Source organism: Halichoeres trimaculatus, unplaced genomic scaffold (genome assembly GCF_033239565.1).
Source record: "Halichoeres trimaculatus isolate MK-OKI-2021-1 unplaced genomic scaffold, fHalTri1.1 fHalTri1_scaffold_13, whole genome shotgun sequence".
NCBI classification, from domain to species: domain Eukaryota; kingdom Metazoa; phylum Chordata; class Actinopteri; order Labriformes; family Labridae; genus Halichoeres; species Halichoeres trimaculatus.
In genome coordinates, this window is record NW_027437191.1 from 18449351 (window position 1) to 18473456 (window position 24106).

A 24106-nucleotide genomic window follows, 5' to 3' on the forward strand; every position below is an offset into this window, starting at 1 on the left:
ACCCCCAGAAAGCTATGAGTGTGTCTGCATCTCGGCTCTGAGCCAACTGAGATGTGAAAAGGAGCCGTGGGAGTGGGAGCACTTTGCCGCTGGATGAGTCAGACTCTTGCTGATATTCATATTGATGAGGAAAAAAAATGAGTAGCACTCATTTAATTGCAATGTTTTTCTTTGCAAATGGCAGGAAACAGGGGAGCCAACATTTCAGGTCACAATCCTTCAGCCTGGAACATTTGAGGTGTTGTTCTGCTTTTGGGATTGAATACATTTAAAATCCTTCATTCCCTTTCATGTCGTTGTTGGATCTGTAACTACAGAGTGCTTTCAGTCGTTGTACTTGTGTTATGAACATGTCACACTGTGTTCCTGACACTATGTCATCTATCCTTTGGGAAGAGGGGTAAAGGCTGCAAGGTCATTGCTTTGAACCTCCAGAGCAACTGAAACAAATACCTAGAAAAGACGCTCATTTTCCATTTTGAAGGAAAGCATGGCAGTAGCAGGCTGCTATCAGGTGGAAATGAGCCTAGCTTTATGGCTATAAAGAAGGCTGTTTATCAGGAACAGCTTGCTCAGCAAAGCATCGCTGGATAAATAATGGTTAAAAATTGCTGCCAGAGTTGAAGTTGATGTTTCTTCTGCTGCTTTTCTGGAGTTCAAACACCTGCAAGCTGCCTCCCTTGATACTGAAGTCAGACCTCTGAAGTAAAACCGGTCGTATACTAGTAAGAAAAATTACAGCTATAAATAATGCAATTTCTCCCATTGGCATCCTTGTTATGCTGCTAAGCAATTCCACCTGATGCTCCTGTACCTGCTGCTTCTCCAGCCATAAGAAGTAAAACATCTTGCTGCTGTTAAAGCTGTTCCAGCAACACATGCAAATGCACTTCTTCAGCAGTGTAGATGTTCAGTGACACACATATGGTGTATTCACCGCTCTCTTTCAGTCATCGCTGACATGGAGGGGCTGTGTTGGTGTAATGAAACCGTCTTGATCTAGTTTTCATGCATAATTCAGTGGTGAAGACTTCATCCCTGTGCTTATTGCCAGGAGACAGGAGCGTGCTGATAGATGACCTCAGCTGCAGCCTGAGTCACGCTGAAGCTGAACCAGCAGGTCATCTCTGCTGCCCCCTCAGGCTCCTACATGTCGCTGCAGCACAAGGAAGGATATTTGTGATAGGGTCAACTGTCCGACTCACGGTCCTGCTTGTACTGAAGCGTACCGGCCTTTACTTTGCTGTCACAGCAAGGTGAGGGGCATTGTTGGGGAATGGTGGTGCTTGAAACGCAAGGTCGAGAGGATGGTTTGGAAAGCGAGTGTGTACTTTGAGGAGACAAGAGGTTCCAATTTGTGAACAGCAAGGTCCTCTCATTCATCCCTTTTAGCAAGGTGTTGGGACTTCACATTCAGAAAAGAAAGAATGGCATATTTCATTTTATCAGAGACGCTTAGACCTTAAATTCATATTCCCACTTTACTTTAAATCTGCTGGGGGGAAAGGCTGTGTTAAGGAAAGCAGAATAAAGAGAGTGGCACTATACGGCCAACTTTGCTAAAACTCCAGTGTCAGCAAATCTGTCACACAGTCCAACTTAGAAATGATTGTGCACAGTGGGGAACTTTAATATATTTATACAAGTGACATCATTATAATTTCTATTATTTATAATGCCCGTTCTTGGCGACTCCAGGGCAGATATGAAAGGTTTGAGGAAATGAAAAAATTGTCAGTGCTCATTTCACTCTGGCTAAATCTCTGGTGGTATCTTTGGCAGTTAGCAAAAAAAAAAAAAAAAACTGCAGTGAGGATAATTTTCTCTTTAATCGAGCCACATTCTGCTGACACAGGGCTCAATGGATGTCTCCTCTTTGCTTCAGTTGTGACACATAGCAAACTGAAACTGTCAAAGGATGGACTCTGAATGCATCACAGGCAGGGATGAGATAAAAGGCATGTGGAAAAAAAAAATCCTCCTTCACTTCTTCTCTCATGGCTGTAATCTGAAACAAGAATAGGTTTTGTTTTTCACCCTCTGAAATAGAGTACATCTCTTTAGTAACATTTAAAGACTGCTTGAAGTAATTAATTGCAAGTTGTTGATCCCAAGTTGTGTTGCCTAACCTTTGTGCACTTTGTGCTCCCGCTAATGTGACTAGATTAGCTCCAACTGTTCAACCCAATATTAGGGGGAATTTGCTTTTGCTATTAATAGTCCATTAGTCTGTGCAGCAATTTCACCCAAAGTGTGAGATCAGCACACTCCACTGCCGTTCCCAACAATCGAAAACCCATATTCATGACCTTTAGTGTGAAGGATGTGTTTTTCAATGGGCCTGGTGTTATATACCTGATTATGCAGATCATTTTGCATCGCCCTTGATGTTAATGATGTTAGCTTGTGTTTCAAGGCTATTAAAGGGGCGTTCCAGTGATTCAGTATTGCTTGTCTATCTATTTGAGGGACCTGCATCAAACAAGTTCAGAATTAAATTAGTAACATCAGACAAAGGAGGTTGAGCTATGCTGAGCTCTAAGTGTCTTTGGAAGTGAAGCATCAGGGAAGCTGGGTCCTACATCCCCAGACTACAACGCCATTGTTGTTTGTCTTTGAGACTTTTCCATTTCTGTTGAAACTTGCTGGTTCAACTTCAGGCTACATCCACTTTCTGCAAGTCCTCCCCTACTCTCTACTTCCTACATTTTCCTTCTCTTGATTATCTGTCCCATTTAATTATGATGCAAAAATAGAATATATACTATATCCCCAAGCTTCACCCATATTTTTGATCAATTCGAACACATCCGATCAATCTGTAACCATAGACTGTATTATATATTGATGTAGTGCCTGTGATGTCACCCATTTGTTTCTGATACAGAGTTCTGATGCCCATTGTTGACAGAGGCTGAACTCAAATAGCTTTGTGCAAGTTAGGGTGAGGTAACAAGACCAATCAACTCATATTTGTGTACGGATTGACGGATAAGCTATATACCAAATAGGGTTTCTGTGTCATGATGTAACCACTTTTAATTTTGCTTCAAAGATCAACACAGGTGTTAATAAGGATTTCCTTTGCTTTTTGGATCCAGCCATGAGTGGACACCAATGGAACTGCAGGGTTTTTTTTTTTTGCAGCCATGCATTGGCTGCATTTTTCAAGATAGTAGGTTGGGACTGCAATGAGTAGCCATCTTGCATTCTTACTATCTCTACTGAGTGTTGTGTGCATACTAAATTGCAACTGGGAAGTGAGTTGAATGCAAAATATAGTAAAATAGCAGCAGCCAGTGCAACACTTTTACAGTTTAAGATTTCTCACCCTAACACATCAATGCCATTGTCGTACTTTGTGACTTTCTTTTCCCTAAAATTAAGTCTGTGACCTTAAAACCTTTCTGGTTTTACATGTTTTTTTTTTCTCACCCTCTCATCTAAGTTGTCCTCCGCCTCTACCATTTATCGATGAAGCAAACTCTTACAATGTTATTATAGTAATTACTAGGGGTGTCCCGATCCGATCACGCAGTCGGGATCGGATCGGGATTGGGGCATTTTGGGGCACGATCGGAGATCGAGGAAGACAGAATCGGAAAAAGCCTGGGGCCTTAGTTCTTGTTTTTAATTAAAGTGTGTATAATAAAACATCATCATTCATTTACGAATATAACTTTATTTGTCATTATAATAAGTACAACGATATTGCAAACAAGAAATTGCAACCTTATTGTCACACACATACAAGGTTATCTTGTGGTGCACCACTGAGAAGCTTTGTTTTTATTTTGTTGATCCAATGCTGCACTAAGTGGAGAAAAAAAGCTATATCTATGTTGGCTAGAATGATACCTTCATTTAAATGAAATAAAATAAAAACTCAAAGGACAACTTGTGGGAGTTTTTTTCTAATACATTGCTGAAAGATCAGATCGGGAAATATCGGGATCAGGACATCCCTAGTAATTACATTTTACATCAAAAAATTCCTCTGTCTTACATTAATACTAGTCATGTTTAAAGTCATGACAACACATGGAATGGATGGAATCTCTTAAGGCACATTTCCAGTTTAAAAGAATGATGTTGAAGTTGAGACTGAGCGTTGAATAGGAGTGAATTGTGCACCTCATTATGTGATTACTCAGTTTATCAATTCAATAATAAACACTTGTTAATTATGAATTTCATGTGGTGCACCTCTAAATAAAATTCCCTGCCTTCTGCTGAATTTATTATCATGAATTTACAGCAAAGTTGATCATTTTCTTGAGCTTTTGTCTCTTTTATCTGGAATGATATCACTGAGTAGGCCATTAACTGCGAAGAGTTCATGATAATTTCCCCAGAGTTCTATTAATACAGCGGTAATATATAACTGGCTTAGCTTGACTTTCAAGTATAAGCACAACACTAGCTAGAAGTGTTATCTCTAAAAATTCCCATATCCTATTTGGCAGCAGTTGCCTGCCTCATCCCACTGTTTTATATATATCAGTTTTAGTCTACTGAACACAAACCTCATTACGGCTCCTCAAACACAGTGACAAGGGCTTTTGCGGGCTTTCTTTTAGCAAAGTCCCAGTTGTGCATTAGTTGGTGGAGTGCTACCCTCTTGCAGCTCTTATTTTCCATAATAAAACACAGCTCAGCACATCTTTGTGCTGCATGCATAAAGAGCCACCCTAGTGTCAGTCTGGGTTAGCCGCAACAGGATCAACAGTGAGGAAAGAACAGATGTGCAGATTTTAATAATCCTGCATCATTCAACAAGAAATGAGGAACATACATTGCACCTCACTGTTTTAGAGCTCCTAACTGAACGATTTTCACAAGTGAAGCATGGAAAGTCTCTCTGGAATTACAGCACAGCATCATTTATGTCCTACATATCAACTCTGGCGCCGTGGTAAACACGATGTGCTATCGTTAACCTACTTCTGTGCTGCGAGGCGAACCCCGGCAGGAACACTTCCTCTCTCTGAAACGCTCACAGGCAGAAACACCAGAGACACTGCGATGTGTCAATCAACCCCACCCCACCGCAACCACCACTCACATAAAGTCTAAGATGTCTGGCATTATTCCAGTGCACTGTGGTACACGCTCAGAGATGATAGCACTCATACTCACACACACTTAAATGTTTCGCACTCACACACCTGCCAGTCTTCATCCCATCACACGACCAGTCTCTCCTGCATGGCAGGGCTTTGTTGGGGAGTTGACAGCGAAGGTTGCTTCATAAACCCAGCACGCGTCCATCTCCGTCTCCCCCGCTGCTCTGTGATGAAGGGAAGTGATGATCCAGGGATTTTTTCATTCCCTCTGCTCCATTGAGCTCACCGTATCACCTTGACAATGTTGCATTCTGTCACGGAGACTTTGGGGATGGCAGCGGGCACTTTGGGAAGCAGAAAATGCTCTGGAGGTTTTTTGTGGGATTTAGCCATCTCCAAACAAATCCATTAACGGTCGGGCTTAGTCGTGCTTTAACTAAGAGCAAGGGAGAAAGTGGGAGTTGGTTGTGGTAGACTGTGATTGAGGATGCAGCAGAGGAATAAAGATGTATTTAGTTCTGTGTGCCTCCTTTGTGTGTCGGTCTATGTGTGTGTGGTTGTGTGTGTGTGTCTGCAGACAGGCAGGACATGGCAAGTGGAACATCTCTGTCCAGCCTTGACAGCAATGCAGCATGGCTGTGGGACTGCACATCACTATGTTAATGCAAATTGCAGTGTCATGCTGATCAATCCTGCAGGCTGCTGAGACAGGGTTATGTCGGGATCAGTCTGCTCCTTGGCCTGTATCTGTTCGTCTGTCTGCCCCGCTCTGTGCTTTCTGATGAACCATGTTTCATGCTCCACTCACCTCTTAGGGAGAACTTGTCTGTCGAGCTTGAGGCTTAGCCTGTTGCCTCAATCATTTTACTTTAATTTAAAGACTGTGGACAGAGATTTCAGAGGTTCAAGTCAGATTAAAAGAAGTCAGCAATGACTTTAATCAAAATTCTCTTTATTATACTGACTATCAGGCACCAGTTTATTTGCAAATCATGTGCCATGCGCCTGTGTCAGTTGTCAATGTTCATCTGCTGTATAGTTGATTTAATGCTGGCAAGCTGGTGATCTGACCGTTGAAAGGATTTTTTTACTTTGCAGATGAAGTCGTCTGTTGGACAAACTTTAAAAATCAGCATCCATACGGATACTAATCAGGCATCTTTAGGTTCATCTCTTAAGGAAACGTATTCTAGAAAGTTTATAATTGCAGTTGCTGGTTGTAAGCAAGGTATGATATTTCATTTGTGTACCATTGTGTTACTCAGTAAGTGTATGATAAAGCAACATACGCTTTAGAGTAGGGGAGTCCAATATGATAATCTTACATCGTGAAGGATTAGAACGTGATGACGATCTGCCAAAGCACAGAGATCGTTGAATTGGCTGTAGTGCACATTCTATCCCTCCAAATTCTGTATGTGCTATACGTCTCACCCCAGGCTCGCACTGAATCTGGTACGGGTCCGGTGCGGCTTCCACATGTAATCTGTATCATTAAAATCACTGTTGTCGGCTCACATTAGCCCCGCACGGTGCGAGTCCGGTTGCGGGAGCCGTACAGCACAACAGAAAGAATTTGCAAGAAGTCTATCTTTTCCGGACGCCAGAGAGGGTCTGCGTCAAGCTGAATGAAATATGACGAGCTATACAGGAAGTGAATTGCCGGGTGGCATGAAGATCCGTTGTTTTTTAAAATAAAATGAGTGTACAAACAAATGTAACTTGACTCTTCTTTGACAGCACAGTCGCACTAGTACTAAATGTAAACATTACATCACACCCGGTGACACAAGGTTGCATTTTGACAACAAGGGACGACGAGAGACTCATCCTTGAAGTGGAAAGTCATCCCATTTTATATGACACATCCCATCCTATTATACGGATAATTCAAGAAAAGAAAAAAGTTACTTTATTAAAAATAATAAACATTAGAGGAATAAAGCTCTCACGCAAGTCCAGACAAGAACGTGAACCCATGTGAGCTTCTACTTTCCGCCCTTTCCGCACCCGGCACCGGAGCCAGCCGCAGCCTCTATCTGAAGCTGATGTGAGTGGCAGCTTGCGGAAAATCCACACGGCATCTGGACTGCAACCGTTCTGGAGCCAATGTGAGCGCCGTCAGTGCTCATGCATAACCGCGTCCAATGTTTTTTTTTTCTCTGCCGAAACACACCATTTGCTAATCTGCTTACGTCAGCCCTATAGACACACCATGAACCAATCAGACCGAGCTGTGGTTTGTTTATCTCCCTCCCCTTCTGATCCCCATTTCTGTGAGAGAAAGCATGGCTACGAATGAAAGTGAAAGTAACGAGTTGGTCCCTGAAAGTAACTCTTTCTCCGTAATATGGAACTGGTTTGGGCTCTCCCAAAGCAACACAACGCAAACGACAATCATATTTAACATTTGCAAGTTCGTCCTCCGGACGATCACAACAAACCCTTTAACCACCCGAAACAGTATACCCAAAGTCGAAAGGCGAGGAGAGTTGCAGCCACTGTCATCCACGCAGCCAAAATTAACAACTTTGATTCAGGTATCTGATAAGGGCACTCCTTATGAAAAAACAAGCACTGTAAAGATGTGACTGAAACAGTTACATTTTTCCTTGTAAAGGATGTGGTTCCCATATGGCTAAAAATCTGTGAGTCGAAACGAAAAAGACTGCTTTATTTTCCTTTTCACAACGAAAAAACATCTATTGCGCAGATTTTTGTGATTCTTTTAGATTACCTTGCCCTTTAAGTTTTTAAAGCAGTTTCCATTTTGATTTTAAACTTTTAAGTATACTGATTTTTTTGCACAACTTTAAATCAGTCAACCAATCGCCCAACGGATGCAAGTGATTGTTGAAGAGTTTTGTAGCTGAAATTTCACATCTCTAATCTCTATCTGGTTTGTCATGATTTAGTCTCTCAGGTCCAAAACAACAAAAATCCATCATGATAGCAGGTTAAACTTTAACACTCAGAGGTCCACAAAATGATGACGTAATGGTGGCTTTCTTTTCCTCTTTAAAACATCCTGTGGTTTTAATCTGTCAACTCACAAAGCATTTGAAAGACATTTGATTCAATGAGGTCAACCTGAAACCTTGTATTTCTTTGCTTCTACAGGATACGTCTGTGACACAAGAAACCGAGGAACAGAAGGATACAGCCAGACGGTGTGGGACAGGCTGGTCAACGGGGAGCTGGTTGGAGGGGAGATAACACCATCCAGGCTGTCAAAACACTAACTTCCAAACAGGGTGGCCATGCTTTAGCACAAACAGAAAGCGTTGGTTGATCGCCGGAGATACAGCCAGTACTGATTCCTGGAGCCAGAGCCTGCACATCCTCCTCTCATCTGTCATTCACTGTACACCACCCCTGCAGAGATGCCAAGGTTGGCACTGTGGCACTTGTGGTGACGGGGCGCAGAGTGTGTGCACACATCTGGCAGGCAAGCCGGCGGGTTTGGTGGCTGCACAGGCACACCAAGGCGCGTTTTCACAGTGGGCGAGGTTGAACCATGCGGCCTTGGGCAGGTTCATGGCGTTGGATTACCCTGGTGCTGTTGGCCTGGGGCACACTCCTCTTCTACATCGGTGGTCACTTAGTGAGGGACAGCGAGCACCCGGAGCGGTCCAGCAGGGAGCTATCCAAGATCCTGGCTAAGCTTGAGCGGCTCAAGCAGCAGAATGAAGACCTGCGGCGTATGGCTGAATCTCTCAGGTAACAAGAGTGAAGAACTGCTCCTTTCTGTTTATACTACTTGTTCAAACCTTAACTGGAGGGTAGGAGTTTAGAAATAATGTGGTGTGGTCTAGATATTCTTCATCCTAGGTTAGATTTAGAATATTTCTTCCAATACCAAATTGAAAAACAAATCAAAAGTAAGACAAAAGAGAAAGAGCTGAGTTTTCAAGTAAACTTGCATAATGATAGGTTTGCAGAATATTTCAGCAGCAAACATCAACAGTAACAGCTGTAGCCTTTATCGCTTGCTGTTCCTTCAAGAAAATCAGGAGCTTTCCTCAACTTTTTCACAAGTAGAAAGTCAGTGCTGCTTAAGGAAGTAAGTGTTTTCCTAAATGTATCACTTTACACAGGTTTGTTCGAGCTTATGCAGTAGATCTTTCACTTTGTTAAAAACATGCATGGTCAGTTTTATTGCTTTTGATGAAGCAGTGTATCATTCTCTTACATTTCTGCATAGAAAGCTTGTAATACCATCTTCCTGCCAGTCCAATCAGTGTAATTCCTCAAATGCCAGAATGTTGCTCTGAGATTGTTTTTTTCCACTTAAGTTTTTGTGAATATTTAATCAGCTTCTGATTAAATCAGCTACTTGGGCTATGTACTGTTAAACAAGCACTGCTGCAAAGTTTCATCAAAAGCTGATCAGTGGTTGTGTGTGTTTGTGTGTGTGTGACAGACAGATGGATGGACTGTCGCACACCTCACCAGATTTCATTGTGTTATTTTTTTTGCAGACAATAGCACATTGCAGAGCCCATTAACCACGCAGCATCACTCACACATTCAAGCTATGTGTAATAGAGAGACAGATGGTTCTGCTCTTATCTCCGCATGCTGACAGCGTTTCTCTTTACACGTAAACACAGGGCCTGTTCATGGGTGTGTGTGTGTGTGTGTGTTGTGTCTTTGAGTGTGCCAGTGCATGTTCCGGGGATGCAGTGGTGCGTCCTGCTGTGCTTCACATTAACAGGGAACTCGATGCTTCAGATGTAGCCATCGCTGCTCCTCTGTGATATTGGGATTCACTTTGATGCAAGGCCCTCATCAGGGCACACACTAACCTAAAAGAAAAAAAAAAAAGCACATGCAGACGTTGCTTCAGACAGCTGGTCTCTGATTAAATCCCTTGCTTTTGCAATTATTCAGAATTGGCTCAAATACAAAGGTGGAATTCATGGCGTAAAGAACAAGTGCAGCTTTCAGTCAACCAGTGTCCAGATGGGTCCCTGACACACTGCACGCTTGTTGCTTGTTATTGAGTTCGGTTGTTGATCTGGGACTAAGGCCTCCGCAGTTGTTTACCGGCAGCACTACACTGTTGTCTCAAGTCCCTGTAAGCTACAGCTAAGTATCCGCCACAGCAAATACAAAGCAGGAGAGCGACTGGCTGAGGTTAGGCATTATGAACTATTGACAGAAACAGAGGTTGGTTCGTCCTCTGTTCAGTTTTTTTTTTTGCCTCTCCTGTTGCTCTGTGTGTCTGAGTGTGTACAGTGGTCAGATATAAGCTCAGGAGAGAACTCTTGCACCACCTCATCATGTTATGTCTTTTATCTTTATATTAAGTCCTAATAGACGCAAAGAGGCTGTTAGCAAGCTGCCCATCATTCCTTACACTTCCACTGCCCCTCCCTTTGCCTCCTCCTGTTCCACTCCCTCCTCCTCCTACTCATCCTCCTCCTCAGTCTCATTCAAGCACCAAACTGCTGACAGAGACATGGCATCCAGCCAGACTCTAGCCGCCTGGTTGTCACTGACTGACTGACTGACTACATAACCACTCAGTAGCGAACTGATCGACCAACTCACCGCACGACTAACCCAATCTGCTAGCACGTCCTGCAGATTTGAACTGAGAACATGAATCCTTGGAATAGCACTTTGCAAGCATCCTGCAGACATTTGATAATGAAAAAGGATTCCTCCAAAGCTCCTAACCTTCACATTAGTACATTCAGTTTTAATAGGAAGCCTTAGAGAGATTTCAACCCATAAAACTGACATTATTACACCATTGTGTTGGGTTGTTGTTGTTGTGCAGGAGAAACCCACGGCAGTGTGATTGATTTATAGTTTTGTGTGGGATGTAACTTGGTTTGTGCCATCTAACCACAGAAGCACTAGATGTGTAATGCATTATTGGGCAATGTTGTGCATTCATCATGTACCCAAAAGGGAACTGTTGCTTTGCTCATTCATTCTGTGGTAGAGAGTTACTGTTGTGACGATGCAGTTTTCATTGGATATTGATGTTATCAATTACAAATGACAAGTTTTTGCAGCTACATTGAGAAGATATGGATGACCTAAATTTGAATTTTGAGCACTCGTGACTTACCTGTAAAAATTTGAACTTTGTTTTTCTAATCCTGTTATTACCAACAGCATGGCAGGCTTTAAACTAAACTAATAGTCTCTCTAAAATATACGTCTTCATTCATTTCTGTAGAGGTGCTGTGTTCAAGCTGCTTCTCCTTGTTAGTCACCTTAATTTAGTTATGCTTTGTTGCTGGATTTCACAGTTTCAATTCTTCATAAGTTTCATGTACACAGAATAAGGCATTCTTAAATTTTGAGTTTTTCCTTCCAACTCTCCAACACTTTTGGTCAGGCCTCTGAAATTATAGGATAGTTTGTTTTCTTAACTCAGATATATACCACTCAAATTATCCAAAAAATTATTCACCTTAGCATCCTTGTAAACAGACCAGGGGTAGTCTTAAAGATATTTTTTTATCTGTTGTTCAAGAGCGGTCATAGTAGAGTTAATGGTTCATATAGCAGCAAAGACAAGGAATCAAATGTTGAAACTGATGCATGTTATTTTTTATGAAGCACATATGCTTAACTTACATGTTATGCTATCAATGTTTGATAGTTTAGACAAATATTGATTCAAGAGATCATGTGAAGCTTTTAGAAGTGTATGGCTTGCATCAAATTTCAAATGAGCATAATGTTTTTAAGAACAGTTTTAATGTTTGTTTTGATGGGTTAAGTTTTCTAGTTTCAAGAGCTTTCATCGCGTCCCAACTTTTTTGAAACTGGCATTATAAACCATCAGAAATGTATTGGTTTATCATGTTGTGATGTACAGAAGATAGCAAGGAGTTTTGAAGAATGTAATTGTAAATCTTCCAAGTAAAATATGAGACCTGTGTAGGCTGAGAAAGAATTTTGATTCTGAATAAAATGGTTGTACTTGAGAAAATACTTGGTGGAGTGCGACCTGTTCTGAACACACCTGTTGATGTGTCTTGTTAATGAGCTCTCAGTCACTTTATAGACCTAGTATGAGGTGAAATTAATCATTCTTTAATCAACATGCACATTTAAATAAGTATCACCTGGCAAGCCCTCAGATTCCGTCCACTGACTGGGTTACTCAAGTTGATTTGATTGACGGGCAGCATGCCAGCCCACCGCTCACCCAGCAGCATTAATGAGAGGTGACCATTAGGTCAGGTTGCTCAGTCTTCCTTGCTCCACCCTCTCTGCAGCTGTCAGTCACCCCGGGCGTTGAGCCACAGGCCCCTGCAGAGACAATGACACACGGCAGCCTGATGGTGTGACATCGGAGGGAGCGAGGGGTTAGAATGACAGCTGGGCTGAGCGATGAGGACCTGATCAATCCCTTAGGCATGTCAGCGGGGTGGGGGGGTGATGCATAGGAGGTGAAGAAGGACTGTTATAGATGCCAGGAGGACCACACTAAGTTAGCAGCAGGGATGGCCTGACACTTTTTCTTTCTCCTTCTGAATATCCTTCCTGCTTCCTTGACTTGAGTCCTAGCTGGTCCTGGTGTACTTTGACAGCAGAAGGGTTAAAGATGCAAATCATGGAGGAAAAACAGCCTTTCAAACTTTAAAAGCTTTGACTTATATCTGCTGCTCCAAGTCTCCATGTGCACAAGGGACAGAGTTAGGACTGATTTATCCAGTAATAGTCTTAACTCCAGTTGGCACCAACCAACAGATGCTTCTGCTACTCCTGATCTTTGCACCCATCAACCCTGCTGTCGTTCAGGCCAGGCAAACCAAGGTCTACTACAGCAACCACACACACTGGCAACAATGTGGGAGCTGTCTGTGGTCAGGACATCTTTGTCCAGTGCTGGGCTCAGGGCATGGTTGGCTCACTCTGCTTCTACTGAAGCGTTGAAGCATGCAGAGCAAGAATGGAGCATTTCAAATCAGTTTACTTGGAATTGTGCTGTTTGAGCGAGTGAAAAGGCACAACATGGACAAAGCAAAGGAAGGAAACACAGATGTTAGATAAACTGATTTGACTCAATGGAAAAATATTCCCACAACAGATACAGACACAATGGTCCAGTCAGATAATAAAATTAGGTATCACATTGGTGCTACTGTATCCTGAAAAAGATATTTTCAGTTTATTTAGAGGCTGTAAGTGGTTGCAGGTTTTCATGTTTTTTTTACAATTTCCCACCTTTTTGTCATCTCTTCCAACTTTCAGCCCTCTTATTTATAAGCTTGACTTATTGGAGTCAAGTGTTTTGTGCAGCTCATAACAAGTTTAATCCATTTTTTGTTCCTCCTGTCAATTTGTGGTTATTACATCAAAATTTGACAGCTGTATTACTCAAAGTACTCATCTAAAACCAGAACTATTAAAAAGATGGATCTGGCTCAGTGCTACTAATGTTGCAAGGTTGCTTGATTTGAATAAGCAACCGGTCTTAGTAAAGTCCTTGAAGAAATTTTGCCCCCATCTTAAGAGACACCATTTATCATCAAAATTAAATGCATTTTGTAAATTCTCTTTCAAAGCACCAAGTCCCATTTATACTTTAGATCACTCAACCTCAATGACTCACCTGCAACTGAGAGAGAACCAGCTTCTCAGTCCTGGTAGTGACTACCAACTGGCTGCTGCAACCAGTTAAGATTTGAAGAGGCAGTCTAACATAAGGGGAACTTTCATCACAAACTTTAACTAAGTTCATTACTTTGTTAGATCAAGCATTAAATTACCATCACCTGGATGGCTTAGAACTCATTCAGACAATGTGGGTTTGCCTGACTCATTAGACAACCTAAAGAAAAAGTTTAAGCACACAGAAGTAAGCTTGACTACTGTCTGTCCAATGTAACTAGTTTTTAAACAGCTCAACAGCTTTATTTTTGTTTCTGTCTTTCTGATTATTATGACTAGACATGGAGCGATCAATCGGCTTGCTGATCGATCAATGCCGATTTCCTTAATTTTAGGGGATCAGTGATTGGTGATCGGTGATTGGTGAACAGTGATCGGCCCATCCTTATATATGAAACTGATCTTATATACCCCTGGGAAGGTCTGACAGCCAGCCATTGTTGCATTTTGCTTTGATACCTAAAACTCTGGACACTTTATTGGTTTAAGTTAAAACATAAAGATTTTATTGTTTCACAGGTATTGATAGATGATTTTTAATAAAAAAAGGTTGAAGGCATATTCTGTCAGTTCTAAAAAATAAAAAATGAAAATCGGTTTCGGCCCAAATCAATATTGGTAGCTCTTCAAAGTGGTTTCTGTTGCAACTCTGAGCTTTAACTGTTTAGAAAGCTAGTTACCAAATTGGATCTTGTCTATGGTGGAAATTGATTTGTGGGCAGTTAATAATTATGACATCACATCTGTACTTTGGCAAATCTGCTTTGCAATACCCAGTACCTTATATGAAACCACATATCACCTACCCCATACCAGATACCCTATAATAGATACCCCATAAGCCATATAAAGCCCTGTTTCTACCAAGCGATCAGTTTGGTCAGTCCCCATGTTAGATGTCCCATGTTAGATAACCCCATACCATATACGCCATAACCTCTGGTCCAAATCCAATAAAAGATAACCCATGTGAGATACCCCATACCCCATGCACATTTCATGAATACTCAGAACCCATCATATTGGTGCCATTAATACTTTTGTCGTACATTTGTGGAAAAATCTTGATGAGATTGCTTCATACGCAGATCTGTCGATACCCATCATTAAATTTTGCAGGTATTGAAGGCTAACACCATCACTGTTATCACAACAGCTTTGCTCCCAATATCCAGATCATTGCTTGGCATGCATCTATCTCCATCTCCCAGAACACCTTACTCTCCATCCATTTGTACATTATAGGTCAGCACATCTTTATTCTTTGAAACTGAAGTATATTAAATGTCATTACAGAAATATGTATGCACTGCACTACCACCCCAGCCCCACTGTTCAAACTACTCCACCCCACTCTGATCACCCCATGAACTCAGTAGGTATAGGGTGGAGAGGGGCGGGGGGCAGCTGAGGCTGCGACAGCTGGGGCTTCGTTTCAGAGGAAACTGGCTTGCATGCTGAACCTCACCTGCTTTCCGGCTCAGTGCACAGTGCCGGTAGGGCTCATCACCCCCCGCTTTCACAGCTTGTCTTTCACTGCACGGCACCCTCCCATCCCCACCACCACCACCACCTCTCCACCCCACCTCCCACAAGTCAGTTTTTTTCCTCATTTGCTCCCTCTCCTGTATCGTTTGATTAAGACGCTGTTGAATCCAGCTGCCTCGTCTTGTGTCTGCTTCAGGTCCTCTTGAGATACCGTCAGGGATCATTTGTGTATTTGTGCATGGTGTTTGCCTCCTTCCGCGCGTGTGTGTGCGTGTGTGTCTGTGGGTTTTGATACCGCTGAGTGTTTGGATTTACTTTATTCTACATCTCTTGGTTGGGGGATGCTTGTGTTTTGCCTACACCAGCATTGTGTCTCAGCAGCTTTTGTCTCTGCTGAGCATGTTAGCTAACCTCTGTACCATGTCTCTTTTCATTAAGCTGCGCTGGTCTGGCCTAGTTCCCGTCTTCTTCAAGGAGATATCCTGTTGCTTTATGTTTTAGTTTTAGCTTCACTTAAAACCCCTGAGAAATGATGTCACCATGGAAATAGTCATACTTCCTGTGCATTAGTGTTACAAATAGGTGTGTCTTAGTTGACTATAGTAGGCTGGAGTAGGAGAGGAAATGCACCAGGGTCACATTTCAAAGATCTGTGTCAAATAGCATAAATGATTGTACTGTGCTGAAGGAAGCATCATGCTATGACATATATATAATAAAAAGTGATGAAACAAAAGTGATTTCAGGTTTATCTTTGTCCATTAAATGGTTACGTAACATAGGAACCACAGTTACTGCCATTTTCTGCTCTGTTATTTCCCCGGCTTTGAAGCACAATGCTCAGTAAGCATTCAGTGCAGAGGAAGGCCAGAGTATCTCAGGGGCCGAGGCTCGCACAGTAAAGGGGGGAGCTGTGCAGAAAGACGAGCTGTTGCAAGTTTAAAGTCTCATCTTTATGCCTGCCAGCGACTGATGTTCCTCACTCAGCGAGCAAATTGAGTTTGCATGCCTTGATGACTCATTAACATGGCCTTTGCAGCACTTCACCAATGCCCCTGTGCATTCCGACATATTCCATTTTTAATAGTTTGTGTAGAGGAATTGATTCGCTGGCTGTTCTGCTTTTTATTTCTTCAGCCAGTTTGAGCTCCATGTTCTCTGCTTGGCAGAGTCCTCGTTGATGTTTCTTTCAGAAGATGGAAGTGAATGTGCATTGTATGAGTTCTCACATGCTCGTTTTATACCCTTGTGTTAATTAGGAAACAAACAGCCTCAACAATGAGCTGATCAGTATTTAAATACTGTATGCAGACACTTGAAATAAACTCCTAGTCAATTCATTCTATTCCATATTAATGTACTTTCAGTCTGCTTAAACATCATTTCAAAAATACCAAGCATTTAGACTGGCAAAGATTGTCTGCTGTAAATTTACTCAGCCATTTCAACTTGTTGTTTCTATGCTCTCACATCTCTTGTAATGCATGCTTACAATTTATCATAATGCACCACAGAAACGTTGCTGTTTGGGTTTGAAAGGATAGACACTGAAGTATGGATGTAATTAGTTTATATCCCAGATGTTTTGTAATAAAAAAAATCTTTCTTGACATATACAAGGCCACCATGTTATTTTAAGCAGCATTTACATTGATAATAAAAGGGGACTTCCAATGCAGCTACATATAATTGGTTAAGTGCAGCACACATTTTGGTTCATTTATTTACTGCAATCGAATAGCTTTTTCAATGCACATTTTTTAAAAGGATAATTTAATCAATAGATGGTGTACTTTAAAAATCCTTGAGGGTAAATTGTACTGTCGTGGTAGTAAATGGCAGCAAAGGAGACAAAGTAAAGAGCAGCAGTAAAGTAACATGATCTGTATTCAAATGGAGTAATACAGTGTTATGCAGCGACAACAAAGTGGCAAGATGACCATAGACATATCCTCAAGGTTGAAATGGTGATCAAATGGAAAGTAATGCCCCCATATATACATAAAAGAAATGAAATGAATCGTCCTCCATCTATGGTTTCAAATAACCATTATATTTATTATGTTTCATTTTATCCAAGTTGACCTTACAACCTTAATTTATATGGGTTTAGAGACATCATGTTGACCCCTTTTTACATGACAAAAGATGGTCATACTTAAATTCATAAAGGGATGGTACTGATTCCCAATTTTGGTAGATTTTTAGCAGAAGACACAAAGAACAGCCACTCACCTTTATGATTTGACATTGTGTAGACTACGTGAATGAGATTGTGGATAAAATGCCCAGGAGTCTTGTTCAAATATATATTGGCTAAGGATGTTTCACAGTAACTTATTTCGCAGCCGTTTGAATGGGAAATTCAAATCTTGGTAAAGTGAACTGTGTAAGATTGTGCACAGTTGGGGTTTAAGTTGCATGCCCCAAGAGGCTGGCCCTTGAGTGGTGGGTGGTCTGGGTTTTAAACAAACTGACAGCATCTTTCCTGCTCAATCCACTGTCCTGTCCTCTTTGATTTAGGACATCAAAATTTGACGAAATTAACTTTACCATAGACTGAATCTCCACTCCCCTTAAAAACAATTTTCCCTCACTTAAAAAAAAAAAAAATATGAACTCTTCATCTTGAGTCAAATTGTGTTGTGAATTCAGTGAATTTTTACATCTCTAATTTATTTTTCAGTTTTTGAACAATTTCAAATTAGTTTGCTAATTTAAAATAATCTGTGTCTGACGCTAGCAGAACTAGCACCACAGACCTCCAGACCTCCTTGCAGGTCCACATGCCTGTGCTGCTATGACACATTCCTCTAGCTACAACATAGTACAGTTTAACCAGGCATAGCCTACAAAAACTTTTATCTCTAATTTCTTTATTAAAATTCTGCCAAACAGAGCCATGTTACGAGACTCGGTTGGTCATCTGTTTGTGTTTACATCTAAGTAGTTGAAGCCCTATAGCATGGGTGGCCAACCAGTCAGTCGGTCTTGCAAACGCACTTCCTGTCACTCATAAACAAAATGACAGAAAATGAAAATCCATACATTTTCAATTTTCATTTACTTGTAAGTGTGTTTAAATTTGTACTTGAAGCCATGTCAAAGACAAATTTCTGTTTTTACTGTAGAAGAGGCAAAGTTCTATCTATCAATCTATCTATCTGTCTTTCTATCTATCAATCTATCTATCTGTCTTTCTATCTATCTATCTATCTATCTATCTATCTATCTATCTATCTATCTATCTATCTATCTATCTATCTATCTAAATATGAAGACATGAGCGATTGACAGAAGTACATGTAGAGAAGAGAAACTGAAACTTAAGTATCAATCTCATTACCCAAGTATTGATCAACAGTGATCCTAGCATTAGCGTCGATATTTCAATATTTACGTTTGATCGGCACACCACTACTCATAACAATATACATATAAATATTTTTTTATGAATGGATTGAAGAGCCGCACACTGAAAGGCAAAGAGCCACATGCCGCAGGTTGGCCACCCCTGCACTATATCTTTATGGCAGGGGCTACTTGTCTAAGGTAAAGCAAAGCTTCGCACTAAGTGGCTACTCTACAGATTAATTAGTTTAACCACCTAGCTCTGGTGACTAACAAAGGTGAAAATGTTTGAGCGTTTACTGGACATGAACACGTACATCCCTAATATTGGCTGAGCCCAACCAACAGTGTGGTCTGTATCATATGGCTACACTGAGGTGCCTCAGTGAGTTCAACTAACTCTACAACATGCCAGCCGTCACAGCTCCACTTCTAACTCTGAAATCAATCAAATGAGAGTGGAATCACCTCCTTCAGATCCGGCACATGTTGGGCTGATAAACACTCTCACTGCTGCTCCGAAGTCATGTGCCTCGTTAACGACCATTAAAACTGGAGCGATGAAGATGTAAAATGGAGCGGGGTTCTGCGAATGTGTAGCCCCCAGCATTTCTCCACAGATTTATTCAGAGAGGGATTTGTGTTTATGGTGTAAAAGGAATTTCACAACATTAGCAGAGCAGCCTCCATGTTTTTCTAATTACAGTCAAGTGAGGGGTGTGCAAAACCTCCAGTCAGTGATAGAAATGGTTAATGATGAAGACTAAGTGAAGGAGAAAGCCTAGAATCATCTATTACACATCCTTTTTAAACCTTATTATGCTAGATTTGACATTTTTGCTTGAATTTTGAAGATAATTTAGATACACTTCTAAAGGTGATCCTGTGATTTTTACACAAAATGTGCATCAGACCAGCTGCTTTGTCTATGATTAGAAGCTTATTCATTACCTCCGCCAATGAGGTTATGCTTTTGGGAGAGTTAGTCTGTTTGTCTGTGAACAACATAACTCAAAAAGTAACAAACGGATCTTGATGAAGTTTTCAGGATGTGTTAAAAACGGGATAAGGAAGAAGTGATTAAATTTTGGAGTTAATCCAAATCACTGTCTGGATCCTGGATATTTTTAAAATGATTCTTTATAATTTGGAGATAGGGCTATTTTCACCATATGTGTATATAACTTGCTTTGTAAAACGATACAAGGCAAGGTCACCATAATTTCTGACAGATGTAGAATTACGATCCAGATCCTGGCAATATTCTGGATACTAAGATCAGGAATATGAAATATGTACTGGGTCATGTAGCAGACAGTCTGCTGAAAGGAAGTATAACATTAAAGAAGGACATAAGTGTTGCGTGACAATCACAATATGCTTGGCAGAGGTCTGCACTCTCAGAGTGCTTTTCTAGTTTATAATTCTAAAGTTTTAAGATACAGTTGCACAAATTGTTTGATTAATAGTGTAATTTCACCATGAATACATATTAAGTTTCATTTTTTTGTATTTCAGGCTACACAAGCAACCTGAAGCTGTCAGTTTTAACTTTAAAACTTGTGATGCACATTACTTAATGTAGTAATCAAAAAATAATTACCACCAGTGGCTCTGCACTGGCTGCAATTTCACACATTTATTCAACACAATAGATTATTTTTGTTTAACAGGATACAGCTTTTGAGTTTCAGGACAGTTTTTCCTCCGCTTTCTTCGATGTGCACACGTACACCCCTGCTCACCCATCACATCCTCTCCTGTGTTTTCCTCCCTCAGGATACCAGAGGGTCAGGCAGAAGCGGGATCCCTGGCGGCTGGGAGACTGCGCTCCTTGGAGGACCAGTTAACCAGAGCCAAACAGAAGATCCACAGCTTCCAGAAACTCACTGGAGACGGTAAGCAAGACACCGCCATCTGAAGGGTTGCAGGCTAGGATTTGGCACAGTGTTTGGAAATGTGAGAGGATTGATTTTTAAGGTAGGAAGGTTGACTATATATGGTATAAAACCAGTCAAAGGCTTTCGTGAGCTTTTCCCTCTGGCAAGAATCTCAGTCTCGTCTGTTGGTAAACCTGCTGTAGCTCAGCAGCGATGATAGCAGGGCCGTGCTGTTAGATAGGCAGGGTTATGTGCGCACTTGCCACTCTAAGCAACGGTCAGAGGGGTGGGAAAGCTGTCAGGGTAGAGGGGAAATGTGTGAATGAAGTGCAAAGAGTGTGAAGGCCCCAATGGCAGAATGGGAAACAGAGGGAGAGAAGAGAAAAGAGACCGACAGAGAGAAAATAAAGAAGGACGTGAGCGTGGAGGGCAGCACGAGGTCAGCCTTTCCATCTTGCCGCAGGGGAAGAAAAAGCTAAAAATACCCTCCAGCTTTTTTCCACCAAGGGAGGAGGAGAGGAAGAGGAGAAAGAGTGTGCAGTAGGAGAAAAAAAAAAAGCTTTTCCCTCTCCACTAACACCTCCTTCTTATTCCGCTTGAGGCTGTCCTTCCATTCCCTTGCTTTACTTTTTTGTGTTCCCCTTCACAGAAACCAGAGCAGGCAGCTGTGTTGTCCATGTGGGTCTCTCCACATTGTTTGGATCGGGAGGGGTGTAGAGTTCCTTCCTGTTGTTACAGTTGTGTGAGAAAAACCAGCAAAAAAGTGCTCAAGTGCTCCTTAATGAGGTCAAAGCAACACCCAAGGACAGAGAATGAAAGAAGGAAGTTTTTATGGTTATATTCCGAAACTTTGCTGTAAGCTGGGAGCTTGTTTGGCTCACATAATCTAATGCTCCAACATTTCTAAAGCTCCTGGCATCCACTCTCTCCCCCTGTTCCTTCCAGCTGTATTCCCATGGAGGTGCTTTGAAGAAAAAAATTCATTGACTCATTGTTTAAGATCATACATGAGCTTCAAATGCTCTGCTTCCAGCTGTGTGCTTGTGTTTTGTTATGTTATGAGCTGATTTTTCTCCCCCTCTCACCTTACAGGCCCAGGGCCCACTCAGGAGGAGCTGAGGAGGAGAGTGGAGAACGGCGTTAAGGAGTTCTGGTACTTTGTGCGCAGCGAGGTGAAGAAATTGGCAAACATCGAGACCAGTGAGCGGCAGAAGTATGCTGACACGCTGCTGCAGGAGTTGGGACACCAGGAGAGGTGGGCATAATGTACAGGCTCAGCAGTTGAGAGTGGAAATGTCAAAATGTTCCTGAAGGACTCAAATCATCAGCTAGGAATACACTGTATTCAGTTTCAGTTTTTTTAAAAAACAAAAACAGATTGAACAGTGTTATTTTGGCTATTTCCCAGTGAATAACCTCAGAGAGAGAAGGTCAAGGCAGACCTTAGTGGTTCATTTTCTATCAGTAATGTTGAACATCTCTTAAACTGGCCTGTTCCGACAGGCTTTGTGCTTTCCAGCTTCTTTAGCAAAGCACTGATACTGATCAGTCTCAGAAATCAGAATCCGTGTCTTTCTGGGTCCTCATTAGCTTAACTGATACTACTGGGCAGTCAGTTGACACGGCTGCTAATGTAGGCCTGAGCCCTTTTCTCTTAATGGTGTTAGCCTAATTGTATTTGTAGCAGAGATTATTGGACTATCAAGAACAAAGCTTTAACACTGAGTGCTCTTATTGGATTGGTAATCCTTTTACTATTTGATTCAAATTAGAGTTTTCCTGTTTTATTTTGCACATTTCTTCTGTTTTATTCACAGTTTGTACCTTTAAAGAACTGTGGCTTTGATTAAACAAAAACAAGTCTCAGATCTGGGAACTGGAATTTATTGCCAGGGATCCTGCTGGAATCTATTTTAGTGCCTTTAATTTCATGCTTTCCTAAGATACATTCAATGAGACTTGCAGCCTCCTGTTCACCTCCTCCAGCCTTTTCAACTGATGCTGTCAAAAGTTTAAACATTTACAGAGTATCAGTACTTAAAAGCAGCACTTGCAGTACTTAAAGGGGCAGCAGAGGGCAAAGGTCGAAGGCACACCCTGTCTGTGATCTGGACGGCTGGCTTCCATTCACCTGAATGAAGAGCAGACTGGTGTCAGTGAGCAGAGCGCTTCATTGTAATCCTGCTGAAGTGGCTTACAGCGTCTATTGTCTCAGTCATAGCCGCCTAAGCTGCTTTCCAAAGACTGATTCTTCACCCTGCGCACACACACACACACACACACACACATATACGTACACACAGGTCACAGACTTTCCCATGCATGTACTTTCCGTCTGAGTCCCCAGGCGGTCTTCGTGTGTGTGTGTGTGTGTGTGTGTGTGTTTGTGTGTGTGTGTGTGTGTGTGTGTGTGTGTGTGTGTGTGTGTGTGTGTGTGTGTGTGTGTGTGTGTGTGTGTGTGTGTGTGTGTGTGTGTGTGTGTGTGTGTGTGTGCTCAAGGCAGAGGCTGGAGAACCAGGACAGATAGAGGCAGGCAGTGGAGAGAGCAATAAAAAGTGTGAATCCAATAAATACACTGATCCCTCATTTGAATTCTGCTCAGGACGCAGACATAGTTCCAGTCTCAGAACATTTCACAAGTAAAGTAAAACTGTAGCACAAAAAATAACGTATGCAATTACCTACCTGCTCTTGCAGTGAAAATGATCACAGCATTAGGAAGAGCTTTTAGTTTCAGTGTGTTTTATAGACAGCTGAAAGGAGACGGTTTAAAAGTTCAAAAAAATCTAACATAGAGCGACTGTAAAGTTAGGGTGTCTGAAACAGGAGAAGAGGATCAACACCTCTGCAATAACAAAACACTGATGTTAATGTATCAGCTTCATAAAACTCTGGAAAAAGAATCAAACTTTTCAGATTTCTCTTAAATCAGTACAACGACGTGTGGGAGCAATTTCATTCAAGTCTCAGTTGCTTAACAAGACACTGATTTAGAGATTATTTGACAAGCCGTCAAAGCTGAGATGCTCAAACTTTTGTGTTAGGATTGGCATGATATAAACCGAAGGGAATTTTTAAAAAAAGTCTGGTGAAGAGGAAGCTATCACTGTTTTAAGAAAAATATAAACTTGTACTTTTTTTAATTATTCACAGCTAAAAACACTGCAGCCTTTAGTTATCTGAACTTGTAATTTTGAGGAAAGTTTTGAGAATATTTTATCAGGCAGCTGGAATCTGGGATAAATATTGACTGCAGTAAGATGAAAAAAAATATTTTACTCAATCACAAGTCTGTGAGTAGTTAAACGTATTTTGCAGTGGTCTCTTATTTTTTTCCAGAGCTGTGTATTATAACAAAAAAACACCCTATTAAGTGCATAGAGATATAAAGTCATATTGAAATCAATTCAGTTTAGCTTAAAAAATCCCTCAAGGGACAACATCTGCACTTCCACCATCGAACTCCACCTGCTAATGAGTTTCACAACGTATCGATCTTAATATCAGACAAGGCTTTTCCTCGAATACATCAGTAAAACGAGAAGGGTCATCTTGTATTCAGGGATAAGTCGAACTGAGTTAGACCTGTGATGGAGAGAGACAAAGAGCAAGTTGCATTTAAGTATTTAAAGTTGACTCAGAGTTTGGTTTTGAGTGATGATTCCTTTTTAGAGG

At 41.4% G+C, this 24106-nt stretch overlaps 1 protein-coding gene across 2 annotated transcripts in view; it reads left to right on the plus strand.

Moving 5' to 3' along the window:
* fut8b (fucosyltransferase 8b (alpha (1,6) fucosyltransferase)) overlaps window positions 1-24106 on the plus strand; it is a 115989-nt gene that overhangs the window by 53258 nt on the left and 38625 nt on the right. For both annotated transcript variants that reach the window (XM_074685802.1, XM_074685803.1), the window contains 3 exons: window positions 8187-8786; window positions 20331-20449; window positions 21524-21686. In XM_074685802.1, coding sequence (XP_074541903.1) covers window positions 8584-8786; window positions 20331-20449; window positions 21524-21686 — 485 coding nt within the window. In that variant the 5' untranslated portion in view covers window positions 8187-8583. The remainder of the gene's footprint in view (window positions 1-8186; window positions 8787-20330; window positions 20450-21523; window positions 21687-24106) is intronic.